This window comes from Plectropomus leopardus, chromosome 6 (assembly GCF_008729295.1).
Source record: "Plectropomus leopardus isolate mb chromosome 6, YSFRI_Pleo_2.0, whole genome shotgun sequence".
Taxonomy (NCBI): domain Eukaryota; kingdom Metazoa; phylum Chordata; class Actinopteri; order Perciformes; family Serranidae; genus Plectropomus; species Plectropomus leopardus.
The window spans coordinates 21,549,530-21,568,585 of NC_056468.1; the positions used below are offsets into that span (position 1 = coordinate 21,549,530).

A 19,056-nucleotide genomic window follows, 5' to 3' on the forward strand; every position below is an offset into this window, starting at 1 on the left:
AGTCTTGTTCCTGTCTAATTGTGTAGTTTTGGCATTTTGAATGAAAAGATGTGGTAGGGACTTGGTCTTACACAGTAGCCATCTTCCAGGGAGTTAAACTGTCACAAGTTGTTTAAGTAATGCTCAACAAAGAAAGGGGTAAAGACAAAACATGGAGTCTTACAACGGCAACAAATCAATATTGAGCTTTGGACATGTCTTGAATGCGACCTGGTGGAAATACACCAGACGATTAGTATTGTAGTTCTCATCTCTCTTGTTTGCCCAAGAGAGTTCAAGACATGCAAAGTAGACAGAGAGGTCACACTTGTAACTTTAGCCTGTTGATGTTGTTTTATTATGAAATATTTGCGTTTTAAATACTGTATACATATTTCTTGTATGTTCTGGTTGTATTTTACTAAAGAGTGTTGGAATGTAAGGAAGTATGTTTACTCAAGTACTGTACTTAAGTACAAATTTGAGGTACTTGTACTTGAGTATTTTCTTTTCATGTCACCTAATACTTTCACTCCACTACATTTCAGAGGGAAATATTAAACTTTTTACTCAACTTCATTTATCTGACAGCTATCGTTACTTTACAAGTTAAGATTTATGCATAAACAAAGGTAAAAAGAATTTATAAAATATGTTTTGCTTGAAATAAATGCCCAAACAGTTTTTACAAGTACAACTGAAACAATTATTTGCTAAATCAATTAACTGACTTTCTTTTTTCTTTCTTTTTTTAAAATAATTTTGAGTTTTGGGTGATGTTTTTTTTTTTTTTTTTTTTAAGAATATAGAATATTGAGTTTCGGCATCCATTTTCAGTTATTGGTTATTTTGAGTTGGGGGTTACATTTTTTTAATATCATTTCAAGTTTTTAGTGTGTGTATATACACACACACACACACATATATATATATATATATATATATATATATATACAATTGTGTGTTTCTATAGTTGGGGGGTAATTATTTTTCTTCAGTGCATGCTTTTACTTTTAATACTATTAGTACATGTTCCTGATTATACTTGCTTTTACTTAACATTTTTAATGCAGGACTTTTACTTGTAACAGAAAATTTTCACAGTGTGGTATTTATACTTACTTGAGTAAAGGAACTGAGTACTTCTTCCACCACTGCTGCTGAAATATAAATATGTATGATCATAACTTTGCTAAAATGAGTTTAAGGTGGCATAAGACTTTTGCACAATACTGTAATATTTCAAATGATTTTTCGATTAGTTCTGATGTTCTCTGCATGATAATTTTATATATATATATATATATATTATATATATATTTGTAAAAGTCCCAGGTACTCGAAGAGCAGCGATCCCTTTTTGTTGTTTTTTCCATTGATTACGTCAGAGTCTAGCAGCTCTGTGATTGGTCGCTCACACGTCAATCACATGCGCGAGCCGAGAAAAAAGACTGCGTTGGATTTGCGATTTGACAGAAACTGAGTCGTGATCATCCGGTCGAGCCGTGGGTGGATAGCCTTCCCTATTTACCATCCCCTCCGCCGAGATTATTGTCAGCTCGCTGAGTGGCTACATGGACGACTGTTGTTCGCCGTTTTGGGGATAACGTCTCTGGCTTGTTTCTCGACGTGTGTGCGGCTCGGACACCGGGGATATCTCCTAACCGTTTGGCCGACCGAGCGTCGCTTTCCCAGGCTAAGCTAACAGCAGCACGGCGTAACGGGTGGGGGTGGATTTCTACATTTCTTTCGGCCCTCGGGAAGCGAATATAAATAATGTCTCGGTAGTGTTTTGTGGGACAATGACAAGCGCTGGAGGCAGATCTAATGGAGACGAGCTAGAAGAGGAGAAATATCAGCGGATGAGTATCGGTTGAACGATCTATAAAGAGTGTGAAAAGTAGTTCAGCTTGGCGAAGCTAGTCGGTTAGCTACGTTGATCGAGGAAGTTGACTAGCCACCTTGCTAACTCGGCGACAAATGTATTACTGGACCAAGGGTCGCCTCAAACGTTATTAGTCGATTTAAAGAGACACAAAACAGGCGGGTGATGCTGATTTTTAAAACTGGCGTGTACAAAGACAAATAGTGCGATTTTAACCAAAACTAGCTAACGTCAATTGGCTTACCGTTAGCTAGTGAGTCGGAGCTTGTAAACAAAGAGTCCCGAGCTCCACCTGTCCTCAGCAACGTTACACATCGGGTTACACTTAACCGACTGTTTCACGTACATCGTTGCCTTTTTATTAGCATTGAACCAACTCTCAGAGATGGATTTAAAGACAGCAGTGTTTAACGCAGCAAGGGACGGTAAACTCCGGCTGCTTCAGAAACTGTTAGAGAACAAAGATGGACACGAGGTGACCAAGTTGATGGGCGAGAAGACAAACGGGGCCACCCCGCTCCTGATGGCGTCCAGGTACGGTCACCTGGACCTGGTAGAGTATCTGCTGGAGTGCTGCAGCGCTCCCGTTGAGGTCGGTGGGTCCGTGAACTTTGACGGGGAGACCATCGAGGGAGCGCCTCCCCTTTGGGCAGCCTCTGCGGCGGGTCACCTGAAGGTGGTCCAGTCCTTGCTGGGCCACGGAGCATCTGTGAACAGCACCACCCTGACCAACTCTACACCACTGAGGGCAGCTTGCTTTGACGGCCACCTGGACATTGTGAAATACCTGGTGGAGCACAAAGCTGACCTGGAGGTGGCCAACAGACACGGCCACACGTGTCTCATGATTTCCTGCTACAAAGGACACAAGGAGATAGCACAGTATCTCTTGGAGAGAGGCGCAGACGTCAACAGGAAAAGTGTAAAAGGTGAGGGGGCGGCAGACAAACAGCTATCAGCAACAAATGACATACAGTAGCCTTCTTTATTGACAAGGTGTCTCATCCAGAAAAAAGAAACTGTACATTTCACGGTTCAATATGGGTTAAATTCCCTGTTCCAAGACAAATGTCAGCTCAATAGATAATAAAGGTAATAATAATAATAATAATAAATAATAATAATAATAATACACACTTTATTTACCTTAGAGCCCAGGTTATTATTTGCTTAAATTTGCTTAAATCACTGAAGCCAACAGGCTTATATTTGTGATGGGTGTCTACATGGGACAGACTTTTATTTACTTTCAAAAAACTGTTGCTTAGCAAAGATGGGAAATACAGTCAAATTGTTTGTTAACCTCTTGTTTACTATGATAGTATTACTTCTTTGGTGCTCATGGTTTCAGTAGAATGAATGGTGGAGAATATCACCAAGCTAAAGATGTGTAGCATTTTCACACTCTCAACATTTTAAAAAAAATTGATATATATGTGTGATTTAAGCAGCTTATGTCCAGCGGGTAGCCAACATCCTGTTTTATACATCCAAAGAACTTCTATAAAAATGAACTGCATGACTACCAGACCGGGCCTCTAATTGAGATAGGCCTTTATTTGTTAAAATGTGTAGCCACTCAAGGCTAGTAAAATGAATGGATTTTTGTTTAATGTTTTACAGTATATAGCACCTTAAATGCTTTACAATAAGGGCATTACAAGCACAGTGATATGACATGAACATAAAACAGGCCAGCAAGGCAATTCAGCATAAAAGGACATTTTAAAACAGAGTAAAACAAAAAATAAGTCATAAAATAACACCGTAAATTATAAAATCAATTTAGATTCAACATTTTAAAAGAACTGCAGTAGCCTGAAGAGTAAAAAGAAGAGTTTTAGAAAGTCAGAGCTAGTTAAAGGATAGAGTTAACAGATATGTTTTAAGCTTCCTAAACAAAAAAAAAAAATTAGTACCGTATCAGAGATTTTCCTTTGGTCGTTGCTGGAAACCTCCAATAAAGAAGATGATCCCAGTGTTGGTTAGGGCAAATAGTTCACAAGGGAGTTAGCAATGTACCTTGGTCCAAAACCATTTAGAGCTTTGTTTACAGGTAGGGTGGTCTTAAAATCAACTCTAAATGTCACTGGAATTTAGTGCAGAGAAGCTAAAACTGACCTAATGTGCTCTCTCCTTTTGGTTCAGGTAAAGGTATGTCATGATCTCATAGCAAGTAAACAGAGGAAATCGAATAAAAAATGCTGGTATTCTAAACAGGTAAAATACCTGTATATATCACAGGTGATAACACACAGATATCTAATGAAGACTTTGTAAAAACCAGTAGGGATCAACAATATGAGATAATAATTAAAGCATTTACATGTTTCCGCATGTAATGACTCAACAGAATAACACAAACTTCTGGTTTCACAATGGAAAACTTTTGTGATGACTACGTCAGCTTGGGCTGACTCTGTGGGTGTGTCATAAGCTCTCTTTGAAAGGTATTTTATGAGTACATGAAAACCAGTGTCCATCCGGTTTTTAGGGTATTGTATTCTGTGAGATAACAGACCAAAGGATTGCTTATCCATTAAATAATTTTGTGGCTCAAACACATGGCCGCTGTAGATGTGTAATAGGCTTGGCAAATGTGTGTTGTTTCGACCTTCATGGGGCACAGCTGTTGTGGTTAGTTTGAATTACATATTTGTTGCAGTGGATTTATAAAGTGACTAGTTTTGGGGGCAGGAAAAATGATCAATTTATCCTTAAAGTAGTATTTTGTCCTTATAGAGAGAGTCCTCATATAAAACTAGGCTGTCTGTGCAGTAGAAAGACGTAAATATTTTTGAAATTGATGAAAAAGGACTGTGCCATTGGATTGTGCTCAAAAGTTAGAAACCTTAGAACCTTTAGAAAGCTCCAGACCAATAAACGCTCACGCTGGTGGGTAACGTTATGTAGTTTGAGCAACTGCCATGAATGTATTAAGAAAAACTGAATACAGCATGGATGTGGTGCCCAATTCATTCCTCTGAGAGCTACTCAGTGATGCATGAAGCAAAAAAAAGAGCTTTTCAGCAGAAAGTTCCCAGATCTTTTGGATTGCACTAGAGACTTATGCCGGCGAACGGCTGACTTCCTGTTTAGCACTCTGCTAGCTTGCTTGGTGATCAAATTATTTAATCTTGTGGCTCCCCTAGACTTTTCAAATGTTAATGAACTGAATGTATTAAATCTTGATCATAAAATTAGTCATTTCGCAGAGATTTTTATGCTTACAAAAATGTATTCACTAATTTAAAGATGTCTCTTTCCCAATGTAAGTCAATGGGAAAAAGCCTTTCTCGGCCCCATGGCATCACATGATGGATCCAGATGGTGTAATTCCAGTTTGGTCACTATAGCCTCATTCCCGCTGCAAAAAATCCACTAACACCAATTGACTGCGGTAATGTCAGCCCCTAACCATCAAGAAGTGATGATGCGACACTACTAATTACTGTCTATCTCCTCCTAAGCAGCGATAAAACACACATTCAAATACATGTGCCCCGAGTTTGAAAGGAAGACTGAATAAGTTAGAGATATATAGAGAAGAAAACACTGAAACGTTTCCAAAGACCTCTGATCCTGCTGCTGTGTACTGTTTAACTGTTTAACTGTTCTCCTGCCTGTCCGTGTCGTTGCACAGACACACCAACAAAACGAGTCCCAAGAGCCAGCGAATGATTTGGCAGACCATCTGTATAGTCAGTGTGTTCCAAAATTATCATACTCAAAACATTCATATACTGTAAATGTGGTGTATGTGTTATCCTCATGCAGGAATCTGACAAACTTGCAAGCAGTGTATTGGTTTTCATCTCCCACTCTTTGGTCACAACAGTGCTGTTGCAGCTTATCTATGGCTGGCCTGATGAACCTGATGAATTCATTAACTTTAGCCAAAACGCCGGAGTAGAGACCTAGTTCTCCTGACCAGTGGAATATCAGGACGCAGGTGCTCTGTTGTGCACAAATCAATGCATGTGCTTACAAACGAGCTAGTCAGTATCATATGGCAATTGAGGCTCATTATTCAGATTTCTTTCCCACAACAGCAGAACCATCAGGAAATGTGTAATATTGGATATGAAGTGGCATATTTCCAAATAACAATGGACCTTGTGTTGATGGAGGAAGGCACGCAAGTTAGAAAAAAATGGTCAGGGCACTATAATCTCATTCGAACTGTTTTAAAAGCTATGATAAACTCCCTCCCCCCCCAGACAAACCAACACTTAGTTTATTCAATTCCTTCCGTAGAAAACCTGTTAGTGAGGCTCCCTTCTCTCTTCAGCTTAAGGTAGCCTAAATTCAGTCTGGACATGGATAAGGAGCATTCAGACTAATACCTGGCGTTGGAAAGGATTTCCTTGGTTTTTGGATTAACTTGTTTTGTTTGTAGAGGTGAATTTATCACCCAGATAAGCAAAGGTCAACATATTACCTTCACCATGTAAAACAATTAAACACTTTCCCCCAGAAAATGTGCCAAATTTGGTGGCAGTTGGTTTTGAGGAACATCCAAAAGAGGCATTGTGAGAAATTCATGGAAACATAAACATTGATGATGTAATGATGATGTAATAGTCTAAATTTCCTTTGTGGCAAACTGCATTTAAAATCCAAAAATATTAAAACATAATCACTTGTTCGTTTAAAAGCATTCAGTCCCCCAACACCACAACAGTAATGTTAATCATTTTTTCTACAGTGTTAACTTCACTCGTTTTATCCATCTATATAAAATAGAGGAAAATCCCCGCTGCAGCCCCCAAGTTTTCTTTGTCAAGAGTAAAAAATAATCTGATCAGTGTAGTTTTGGCAGAAACTGCAGAGTATAAATAATGGTTAATCTCTGACTAACCCTGTTTGGTCTGGCCTGCTTGAATATGGATTAGCCTTAGTGGACTGAGAGCGGAGAAGCTAGATGCAAGCGAAAGCAAAGCAGCATTACACAAAAGAATTACATTGACATTATTAGGCTGATAGGGATGGACATGAGGTGTGTTGAACTGATTTACTTGATGACATTTATGTGTGTTGAGGTTGTTGTTTTTCTGATATTGTTTTCCAGAACCCTAACTACTCATGTTTAACTCCAGGAAGAACCATCTGAGGAAACCTTTTTTTCCACAATGTTTTTGTTGATGATTGACCCAGATTTCCAGGGCTGAGTGACCTATTTGAAAGAAAAGTTTATAGGACAAGAATGGGCAAGGCATGCAGAGGCTTAGTAGTATTCTGCCTCCACACTTTTGCTTTCACGTAACAGATACTTGTCATGAAACCATGTATGTAAATGTTACTTACATAGGGTTTTGTTTGGATGCATGAATCAGTGGGCAGCAGATGTACACTATCAAAGGGACACTACAGCAGGAATCTATCTAGGATATAGAATTACTGTATTTAAAACTATCCTGTTTCAGATAGTTGGTAAACTTTCCTCTGGTGTCTGAAATTAACGTTTTGACTCCCTGGGCAAGGTGGCTGGTCAGGCAATTTTTTTTATTGGCCAGAATGATACATTTTCCTTTTTGCAGTATCAGTTTTACGGATACGTTTGTTTCAGTGAGTTTTACTAAGATAATATTATATTATATGGAACACAAACTTAAAGAAAAGGCCAGAGCAAAAATTGTTAAATGTATTGTAAACACTCATCAGCACAGCCTCAGCATGTAAATAGGTTTGCTCTGGTGAGCAATGAAGCACTGTTTATATTTAGGGCTTTTATTTTGAAAGGTACGAATGGAGGAAGTGGAGCTAATGCACTGTCGCTGTCACTGTAAGAGGCAACAAAAGAGGGTTGTCTTGGTTCAGTCTATGTGGCCTCTGTCTTAATATCTCCCCGCCTTCAGAAGTATGTGTGCAACATTAGCTAGTGGTAGACCAGCATCAAGTAACAGTTTAGTGGATCAGCTGATCTCATGTATGGTAAACAGCACTGCAAATCAAGTGGCACTCGTGATGGTCAGGTTTTGTGTGTGTGTGTGTGTATGTGTGTGTGTGTGTGTGTGTGTGACACAGAGACAGCACAGGAGCAATGAGCAGCAGAGCCATGCACCCCTAAATGACACCAACACGCTGCAGAGACTCTCAGCATTGTTAATTACACGACTATTTTGGTGCAAACACCTACCAAGATTAACTCCAAACAGAAAATCTACCTGCATTTGGTGCTCGGCAGAGATTAATTTCAGGGTCCTGCTTTCCTTTATCTTATTAGATTTTTGTTGGTTCTAGGGCTGTATAAACTGTACTTATGCATTTTGGGATGCCTGACACCAAGGACACAAAGTGTATAAAAGCAGAAAGAGAGAAACCCATCTCTCCCTCTCTCCCGCTCCCTCTCTCTTAAAAAAACTCAAAAAAGTGATCAAATGGCAAAATCAGGTGGTGCTGATCAAATATACTGCGAGTATGGCAAGTTGCACCTGGACGATGATGGTAATCAGGTAGTTTAAGTGAGCGTGCTGCAGACAAGTGACTTGATGGCCGTTTCCATAAGAATCCTGATATCAACGACAGCTGTTTTGAATATATCCAAGAGAATGGACAGTGTACTGCTGTACTCCTGGCTTTGCTGTAACGCTCTAGCTCTGTCTATAGAAACAGAAAGGTTGGCCGAATGTTTTTCTTGTTTACAGTTTGCAAACCAAACAGTGGCACCAAAACCATTTCTGCTCTATCAAAAATGCTGGGGTTCCCAGCAGTCATATAGGATAAGTGCATGCCACAATTACCTCTTCCTCCAGCAGCATGGTTGTAAGATCTTCATTTAAATGTATGTGCAGATCATCTAGCATTACTTGTGTATGCTGACTAATTCTGTTGCTGAAAAGAAACCATAAATGGTCATTTGTTCACAGGAAACACAGCACTTCATGACTGTGCAGAGTCGGGCAGTCTGGAGATCATGCGGATGTTACTGCAGTTTGGAGCATCCATGGAGCAGGACGGCTATGGCATGACGCCTCTGCTCTCTGCCAGCGTCACAGGACACACTAACATTGTGGATGACCTGACGACACATCCGCAGGTCAGGGTTTTTGTCACTGACAATGGAAAGTTTGTCTACCTGTGTGGGAGGCTCTTGCTTTGATGCATTTAATCTATTCATCTTGGAGAAATATATGAAAAAAGTATTTTCTTTCATTTGCAGACAAGCCACACAGAGCGCGTCGATGCCCTGGAGCTCTTGGGTGCCACATTTGTTGACAAGAAGAGAGACCTGCTCGGAGCTTTGAAATACTGGAAAAGAGCCATGGACCTCAGGTACATGGACAGTAACAACATTGTCCATAAACCAGAACCCAAGCAGCTAATCATGGCATATGACTACGCCAGGGAGGTGAGTACTTTCTTTCTACTAGGGACCACCCCAGAGTGAGTCGCATTGCATTGAATGGTCTTGAAATATATTGTATTATTGCAGAAGTGGTCATAATTTGATAAAGGCAGCACAGAGTTTAGCAGGGAGACTGCTTTTAAATTCACTGTGCACAAAAAAACTTGAAAGTAGTCTCTTGTATCTGAGACACAGCCTGCAAAATTTTGCATTAGCTGTGAAGAAATGGAAACCAAGAGAAACAGATATTTAGGACCTTGCTTGTTTCCACAAAAAACACACTTCAGGCACAAGGGAAACATAAAATGTATTACTATAATTTTTGCCACATATACAGAAAACATACTGCAGCAGTCTAGTGTCAGCTCTTAAGCATGACTTCATTGTACAGGAAAACCTTAAACTGCCTTAATTGCTGTACTGTGCCATTGTTTTGACCTTGTAATCCTCCTCCTAGGTAACAAATGGAGAAGAGCTGGACGGGCTGATATCTGACCCGGATGAGATGCGCATGCAGGCACTGCTCATCCGTGAAAGAATCCTCGGCCCACAACATCCAGACACGTCTTATTACATCCGTTACAGAGGCGCCGTCTACGCTGACTCTGGGAACTTTGAGCGCTGTATCAATCTGTGGAAGTATGCATTGGACATGCAGCAGAGCAACCTGGACCCCCTCAGCCCCATGACAGCCTCCAGCCTGCTGTCATTCGCTGAACTCTTCTCCTTCATGCTGCAGGACAGAGCCAAAGGGCTTCTGGGGACATCGGTGTCATTTGAGGACTTGATGGGGATCCTTTCCAAGAGCGTGTTGGAGATTGAGCGGGCCGTTAAACAAAATGGACCGATGCCTCCTGACCCTGCACAGCTCAGCAAAGCCCTGTCAATCATCCTGCACCTTATTTGTCTCTTAGAGAAGGTGCCTTGTACTGCAGAACAGGACCACTTTAAGAAGGAAACCATCTACAAGTGAGTTTCTGTATAAATTACTTAAGGTGCCTTGATTTTTCTTCAGTGAGGAAAACTGCCTCGGTAATCTGGTAGAGTGAGGTCCTTCACGTGTGTTCGTGCAGTGCAAAATAGGGCAGTTTTGAGTGAAATCTGTATTTTTTTGTGGCTCTGATTTTCTTTAACCTCATTTCTAAAAATGTCTTTCCATGTCCTGACTTGTATTTGGTGCCGTACTGTCAACTTGCTCCAGTCAGAGCAACTTTCTTATCCCCCTTTTTCAGCAAATAAGAGTGACAGTTGAACAAAGGGCGGACGATATATTGATGGTACTCAGTTATTTCCACGTAAGATGTACAACTTAACCATATCACAAACATCAAGTGTACATTGTCACGTCTCTCCTTTTTTTTTTTTTAAGCCACCGGCATGAGACTCAATGACATTACAGTTTTCTGGCTGTCTTCTATGACTCAGTCCCTCTGACAGGCACAAAAAAAAAAAAGTTGCAAGGTGTGTGTTTTGGTATCTGCAGGGGCCCAGGCCATGACCATTTAGACGCATTTTACGATCATGGACCACCATGAACCACATGGTTCAAGCCAAACTGAAATCTTCACTTTCAGCTGGGACATTGTCCCTCACTGCCGTTACCATAAAAGTTATAGTTCAAGGTCACCTTTTGCTCTTCTTAGACTGAAAAATTTACATCTGTCCACATCACCACAGGTTCCTGAAGCTCCAGCCGTGTGGTAAGAATGGCTACAGTCCACTACACCTGGCAGTCGACCGCAACACCACCTGTGTGGGCCGCTATCCCGTCTGCAAGTTCCCCTCCCTCACAGTCGCCTCCATCCTTCTTGAGTGCGGGGCAGATGTGAACAGCCGTGATGAAGATGACAACAGGTCAGTTTGTTTTGTTTTTAGTTCTTCGTTTAAGATACACTATGCAGAAATTTCCTCAAAAAACAATGCACAGACTCCTGCAGAAGCAATCCCTCTCAATAATCACTCATGACCCACCAGTAGTGTGTGGCGGTGTATTTTTCTGCAGAGACCGCCCTCTGCCTGTATTTTGTACTTTCTGTGTTGGGAACGTTTGTGGCTGTGTATCCCAACAGCGCTCAGGCAAGGTCATGGCTGGTGATGACCAGTTGTCAGACTGTAAGCAGCAGGCATGCAAAGGAAAAACACAAATGAAGCGAGGGTAAACTCCAAACAACAGTGAATTTGGGATGGATTTTTACCTCAACTTTCGCTGATGAGCGTGTTTACAAACATTAAACCACAATAGGTATACCTTTAAGCTCTCATACCTCATACCATACTTGATAATAAAAAAACATAGTAGAAAGGGTTACTTAAGGTTTACTACGTATGTCCATAAACCGAGAAGGTAAATGAAAAAAAATAGGGCTGCCCTTTAAAAGATCAAGATTCAAATCATCAGTTGAAGACCCTCGGTCGACTGAGATTGCTAAAAGTCAAGCTGCCGTTCTTTTGTTCTTTTGCTAGTCGATGTGCTGTGCAGTGTACTTCTGGGGACATTTTGGTCCCCAGATTTTGCTGTGTAGTGAATTCTCTTGACTTTTTCGCTACTCTTTGGAGCTTCAGACATGCAGGCAGCGGATAGACAGGGGCACAGAGGAGGAGAGACCTGCTCAGTAACAGTGAATTTGCAGCTTACAGCAGGTTAATATGCTGCAGTCTCTGGCTTTTGTTTGATATCTAGTGTTGGGAAAAAGTGTTGCTTACTATATGATGGGAATGCTGCTGTCACACTGAACTTCCCGCGGAGCCCCGTTAAACTGAAAAACTTTGTATCCAAAACCAAAACAAAGAATTGGATATTGATATTAAACAACCAAATCCAATTTGACTGGTATAATTCTGAGTTGGGCACAGCCCTAAAATAAAAAGAGAAAGAAAAAGCTCCTTCATTGTGCCATTATGACAGCCACCAGTTAAACAAATAGCATGAAATGTCCATGATTACTTGTTTTGTAGTAAAATCACATAGTGGATCTATTATCTTTCCCAACCCACCAGCCCCCTTCACATAGCTGCATCCAACGGTCACCCTGACATCATGAACCTGCTGATATCATGCGGGACTCACTTTGACAGCACCAACGCCTTCCAACAAACGGCCTGCGACCTCCTGGACGAGAAGGAGCTGTCCAGGAATGTAATCCAGCCCATTAACCACACCACGCTGCAGTGCCTGGCCGCCAGGGCCATCGTCAAGCACAGCCTCGATTACCGGGGAAACATCCCCGAGAAACTAGAGGCCTTTGTCTTGCTCCACAGATAATAATCGTGAAGAAGGGGAGTGGATGGATGAAAAGAGGAGAGGGTGTGATCACATCAAGTGGACTGAACAGTCTGAGGAGCATTTTAGTTCAAAGCCTGACCCACAAAGTGTTTGAGGAGCAGAAGGACACAATTTTGTGGGCGAGGTTTGCAAACTATTTGGAGTATGAACTTGAATATTCGTGTGGACAAAAATGTCTTCATTCAACCAGAATAAACTGAAAAATAAGTAAACGGGGGAATGAGTTACCATTTTCTTCCTCTGTTTGCTCTCATGGAGCCACAGCTCTCAGATCTGTGGGGATGTATTACGAGCAGATTGCAACATGGACAAACATAGTTGTATCTCTGGATGAACTGAGCACGGGGTTTACATATTTTTGCTTTAGAAAAATTTGACTTTTTTTTTTTTTTGCATAATCCACTATGCTATTTATTGAATGAAACTTGAGAGATTTTTCTCCATGCTGGCTTCAACCCAGCCTCAACTTTGCCTGCTCCTCTCTTCTCAAAACAAAGATTGAGGCATTTCTACATATGCTGGGACTTCAGGTTATTTTTTTGTTCGTCCCATCACTGTTGCCAACAGTCATGGACCCTTCCTCAGTTACTCTTAGGTTACTCTTTTTTTGTACTTTTACAAAACATTTAGTTATTGTCATGCAACTCTGGATATCTGCCAAGTAGTGTGGATTCTAGACTCATTTGTCGTTCCCTCTTTAGTGTATAACAAAGCTTTACAAGAAGGGTTTAATGTCTGCGAACACCATAAGTGCTTTATTCTTCCTATGCACAGGCTAGGCTGTTGGAAAGAGAGACTGTTGTATTCTGTGCCGGCACTCGTCTGTGCAATATCTCATGAGTTTTTGTGTTTACCTCATTGCTGCCGTTTCCTTCAGTATCCCCTCCCTTCACTCAGAGAAGGAAGGGGATACAAAACCATTGTACTGATTGTTGTAAGAAGAGCGAATGAATTGGAGTGTATGTGTGTGTGAGTGCCACAGTGTGTTTCTTGTATGCCGAGTGTTTTTTTTTGAGCTTACACAAATTATTGAGGACAAGAGTCTGGTGAAGTGGCACTCATGGAGATTCCATAATGCACATGACTGCCACTCCGACCCACAACGGCCAAACTCGGTGTCTACAACAGCTGGAGTGTGCAGGCTTGTGCACAGAAGTGACCTCTTAATGTGTTACATGGCTGACCTTTGAAATGCCATCGTTCTTTTAATAATCATGATCAAAAAGGAAAAAAAAAATCTAGGGTTGGCTACCAACATTGGCCCACTGTGCATGTGCAGCAGCAGCAGCATATCAGCCAACCGGTCACTGCAGAGAACCTTTCATGAGAACTCCTAGACTCCAAACTAGACGACAGCTAGGATAGTTCTGCTGGTTTTTTACAACCGTCATCCAATTGTATGAGAACTGAAGACAGCGGGAGGGCGCCTTGACTTACAGAATAGTAAAGCTTTGTGAATTATCTTGTTTGCACATTAGCTTTTAGATGTGTGGGTTGAAAAAAGGGCTTTTCATAATTCATAGGATTTCATATTGCAGTCTATTTAACCTGACAGTTCAAAACCAGACATAGAAAATGTATGATGACTCCCAGGGCAACTTGATTTGAATCTGCACTTTACTACAGCGGAGTTTAAGATTTGATATGGCATTAATCAAGTTCATGTCTTAATAACCAGTTTGACAATAAACCCATGTTGCACTTGTCTTCATGTCTAAATGTCTTTATTTCCTTATTCTGTGTGTTTGTGTGCAGATAGGAGTTGCATCAAATCCTCTGAACCCCAAAGGGTGTTTTTTTTTTTTTTTTTTTTGCTCCTGTCATATTATACTCACTGTGCCTCATTTTCACTGCAATATATCAGTCCTGCACCTCTGTGGAAATGGCACAATAAAGGGTAAAAGGGGGAACTCAAATGTCTTTTGTGTTCCGAGTATCACTGTTAAAATGCCATAAATCATTGAAAAAGAAAGTCAAGTTGCATTTCTTTTATTTATTTTTCAGATAATGGAGAAAAATGGAATCCATATGTGCAACTTTGCCCATAAATGTTGGGGCTCCACATGCTACACATATTTTTTCAGTATTTACATCTTTACAACCTCTCCCGCTCTCTTCTCTGCTTTGTGTAAACAGCCTGCAGCTCAGTCGAGGTTTCACTGAAACTTTGTCAAGTGACTGCCGCTCTCAACAGTCATACATGACTTCCCACTTGCTCATGATTTTCACAGGGTCTGATTGGTGCAAACTGTTTACTAAAGGTGTCATTTTAAATCAAACATTTAGATTATAAATGATTTTTGATAAATTGTCAAAATTTTAAAGTCAGATTTGGTTATTTTAGTTTGTAACACACGACTTGTGCAATGTCCGTCGACAATTTGAAAACCCAGTGATAAGTAATGTTTTACAGTCTCTGGCAGTGATAAAGGGTATAATTTTGGGCGTCCCTGGTGGGGTTTGGGTTTCTGAGGGATGATTGGAAGTCACGTCCCATCAGTATAATTGCATTTCATAATGAAAAAGGCAGTTAAATCCTAACTGAAATCATTTTAAAAGGCACATTTGTCCACCCAAGAGATCCTTTTGAGATATAAACTCATGTCACAGATTTAGGCAAAAACTGCAGTTATTACCAGAAACTGGCTTCAACCAGTTTGTTTTGCTGCTACAGTATCTGCCGACTATTTGAATTGAATTGATGTAATTGGATTTCCAGACTGTTTGAGTCCCTCCTCGGGCTACTTTTTACTGCAGAGTCACTGAGCGGTGGACTCATTCCAGACACTTGAGCTGGGAGTGGGTACATGGTGGACCCCCCTGCACTGAAATGTGTTCAGAGCAGCCTTTGACGTTGCAGGAGGGAGTTGCACATGTTGTGCGTCCAGTCGCTTCCTAGAACTGTCCCAAATAAAAACATGCTGATTTGTGGCTTGTGTGTTTAGTGCTCGTAGCTTAAAGTAATAAAAGAGCGTCAGTGTCTGACTGGAGGCTCTGCAGAGAACGACTGTGTTTTCCTTGTTGAGAGACAGGCAGACATCATTTACTCACTCAGTGATAGTAACCGGCCAAATGTGTTTGCTTCTGGCAATATAACAAGAAATAAAAAAAACAGTTTACGTCTTTTTCTGTTGAGCACGGTCATCGCAAAGACTGTTTTTAAAAAAAAAACAAATCATGTGTCCAGTACTTCTGTGATGTGAAAAAATAGATGACTGCCAGCCTCGTCATTTAGGCTGTTCTCTGTTGTTATAAGTATTTGTCGTGGTTTATTCTCCAGTTTTTCAGGTGCTCCTAGTTAGTATTTTAGTTTGAAACAACCCAAAAATAAGCAAGAAATCAATGAAACATATAGGAAAAGTATCTGAAGATTAGTATTATAAAAAAGAAAAAAAAGGAAATAACCTAGAAAATGTGCTTATACAAATCCTCTAACAGAATTTCAAACATAATTCTGATAATTATATAGATTTCCTGTAGCTTTTCTCCTTTTCCCTAAACATTTTTTCCTAGCTTTTTTAAAAATAATTTTCAAAATCTTTTAATTTCTTACAATTTGTACTACGTTTCAACCACGTTTCACATTGTCTTATGCACTTTTTTCCCCCATATTTTCAAAAGAAATTGCACCAATTTGCTCAATGTTCAAAGATTTTAATTCTTGTGAAAAAAGCAGAAGAAGCAGAAGAAGTTACGTCACACTATGTTCCAAAGGGCTAAGTTAACGCTATATTGTGAGTATTTTCACTGCTTTACCTTTTGCAATCAGTTATTTTATCTGTGTTATTGTGTGACTTTGGTGCTTGAAGGGGTTAGTTTTGATTCACCAAAGTCACACTACAACACAAACTGATTAAGCGGTGGTAAACCAGCAGCTCCTGTGCTCACTGAGCCAAAATTATTGTTTTTCTCATTGTAGTCTGGTGGCTTTGAACAGAGCATACTTGTAGAACTAAAGCCATTGACGACATCCCTGTTAGAACAGACCGTCAGGTTGAGTTGGGGGAAAAAATAGATACAGTATAGTATCACTATATTTTTTTGCGTTGCAATATCATATTGATACACAGATGCCAAGTATTAATTTTTGTGTTGCTTTTAAAGAAAATTTAATCTTGACACAGATGCTGACAAAGTTTTCGTTTTGGGACAGAATTTGCAGTTAAAAAAAGTAATGTATCACAATATATGTTATTATGATACGCATACGATACTACAATAATGATCATATCACAGCACATTTAAAATCACAAGGTAGGTGGCTAATAATAATAAATTTTGCTGCTGATCCACGCCCACAGGGGCACATGGTACCGTGGCTTCTCCAAACTGGGGGCGTACTGAATGACATGTACTGCAGATTATACACTGATTACGGATAAATGAAACATAAAACAGCACTTTACAGATCCAAACTATCCCTTTAAGGTTTTTTTTCCCACCCCTATCCGTCTCTCAGCGAGGATCTCACCACCTGTTCGCTCCACATGTAAAGCATCAGCAGTCAGTCCCAGAATGTCACACCCATCCTATGTTCTCCAGTGAGTCACTGCCAGGATCTCTAGCAAAGTGGAGAGTGGGAATTTCTTAATGAGTCATGATCACTGTTATGGTATTTGTGTCTGTGTGTGTGTGTGTGTGTGTGTATGTGTGTGCGCGCGTGCTTGTGCTGGGCGGCTGAGGATGAGCAGAGCAGGTTTGGGTAGATATTTTTTACCATCTGCGTGGGTCATAGCAGAACAAGAGTCCATTTTGTGATCTGTAAACAAGGATTTTGCAACTCTGGGGACCTTTTTTTTTTCCAAACCAGCACTCCAAATAACAAATAACACAGCCACTTGAAACCATACTGTTACATAACAGAAACAACACAACTATAACTTCAGAGAGCTTAGCTAACCTGTCAAAACCAACCTGGAAAGAGAAAATGAAAGAGGAGGGGGAAGTTGGAATTTTTTTGTGTGTGTTTTTAGTTCATGGGTTTTACCAAGGAGTGTCTATGAACTGTGCTGTTTTGAATTATTCTAACCACACCCAGGATTAACTACTAAAAATAGCATGGATATAATGAGGTGAAAGAGGACACAGGGTTATTTATTTTGACCTTGTGTGAGGAGTAACACATCCCTGATAACTTATATGAGTGGGAAAATTAATCTGACTTCACCCACATCTCTATAACTCTTCTTTCTTTCCAACCTGTTCCCTAAATTAACCTACATTTCCTCCTGCAGGAATGTTAACATCTTTATTGACGGTAATTGTGAAGTATATGGTGTAGGTGTTTCTGGGTCTCGGTGCCTGGAACAAGTCGAGGCTTGTCGCAGCACAGTGTAAAGCACGACACTGGAGGTTAACTGTGCCATCAGCTCTGTGCTGAACTAGATGTTGACATAATGAGGGAGAGATTAAAAAGGGTGCAGAGAGAGAAAGGACTGTAGCTGAGATGAGCTGTAGGAAGTCTGTGTTAAAAAGATTTTCTAGAAAAGTCACTCCTCAGCTCAGCAGGGAGGGGGTGTAGTGAGTCAGAGGGTTGCCCATGAAGTCCCAGTCATGAAGTTAGCAGGAATCTACCCTGCTGCGCTGTCTTTGATACAGACTCCTTGGAAGCTCCACAAAGAGAGTAACTCTTTGTTTTTGTGTTTTAGGATGGAAAGGACACAGTGGATAGCATACAGATGCAAAAAGTATAAACCCCATGTGGTGCAAATACACAGATAAATGCTTTAATAATCTCTAATGTTCTGTTTTGTAACAACTCCAAAAAACATACACAAATGATAGGTTTGCATTTTTCAGTTTCGTTTTAAAGATCCATTGTGATTTATGGAGATATACTGACAGAAGTGGAATATAATATAATAAGTATGTTTTCTTAAGTGTTGTAAAATCATCTGACAATAAGAATCGGCATGTCTTCAATATCTTAGGGAGCGGGTCCTCGTTCATGGACATTACCATTACTATCTCTACAATAGGCCATAATAAACAAACCAAACACTGGCTCTAGGTAAGGCCATTCGTGGAGGCCACCATAATTAGCAGCCCCTCTGCAACAGGAGCGTCGGAAAACCACAGATTTTTAATTTGAAACGGCTTTATACAGTATTTTTACAAGTTTAAATCATCAGGTCAGTTTGTTTTGGAGAGTAAGAGACCTCTGTGGACTACTCAGCTTCCGGCAAAGACCTCCAGAATGTTTGGATCTAGAAAAAATGTGAACACACATTAGCAGGTGCTGGGATAGCAGCCCGTCTCCGACATGAGAAACAGTGTTGGAGAAACATTGATTTGTAACTTGAAACTGCTTTATTCATTGACAATGTTTTAATCACCTGCTCAGTTTGTTTCAGCCTGTTCTTGTTCCAAACTCTTAAAATACTGCTGCTTTGAAAGTGCTTTTGGCGTAAGTTTGCAATGTCAAACGGCACCTTTCGTGTGAGTATGAAACTCCGCTGGATGGTGTCAGGTGAGCACGTGGCCGGATAGAACCGGTCACAGTGTTATTGTACACTGGCGGGCGACCGGATGGCACCTGCTGCATTGGTATGATATGTGCAC

General features: G+C 40.5%; 1 protein-coding gene across 1 annotated transcript; it reads left to right on the plus strand.

The window, feature by feature from the left end:
* The first annotated feature begins 1,878 nt into the window (after positions 1 to 1,878).
* Positions 1,879 to 14,201, plus strand: fem1c (fem-1 homolog c). Its single transcript, XM_042487681.1, has 6 exons — positions 1,879 to 2,793; positions 8,734 to 8,903; positions 9,027 to 9,215; positions 9,670 to 10,181; positions 10,890 to 11,066; positions 12,210 to 14,201. Exons 1-6 carry the CDS (start codon positions 2,250 to 2,252, stop codon positions 12,472 to 12,474), a joined length of 1,857 nt encoding a protein of 618 aa, XP_042343615.1. The 5' UTR covers positions 1,879 to 2,249; the 3' UTR covers positions 12,475 to 14,201.
* Positions 14,202 to 19,056: the final 4,855 nt, after the last annotated feature.

Coding starts and splice junctions, on each gene's coding strand:
- fem1c (XM_042487681.1), top strand. CDS start 2,250: ATGGATTTAAAGACAGCAGTGTTTAACGCAGCAAGGGACGGTAAACTC. Junction 2,794..8,733: donor CAACAGGAAAAGTGTAAAAG/GTGAGGGGGCGG, acceptor ATTTGTTCACAG/GAAACACAGCACTTCATGAC. Junction 9,216..9,669: donor CATATGACTACGCCAGGGAG/GTGAGTACTTTC, acceptor TCCTCCTCCTAG/GTAACAAATGGAGAAGAGCT.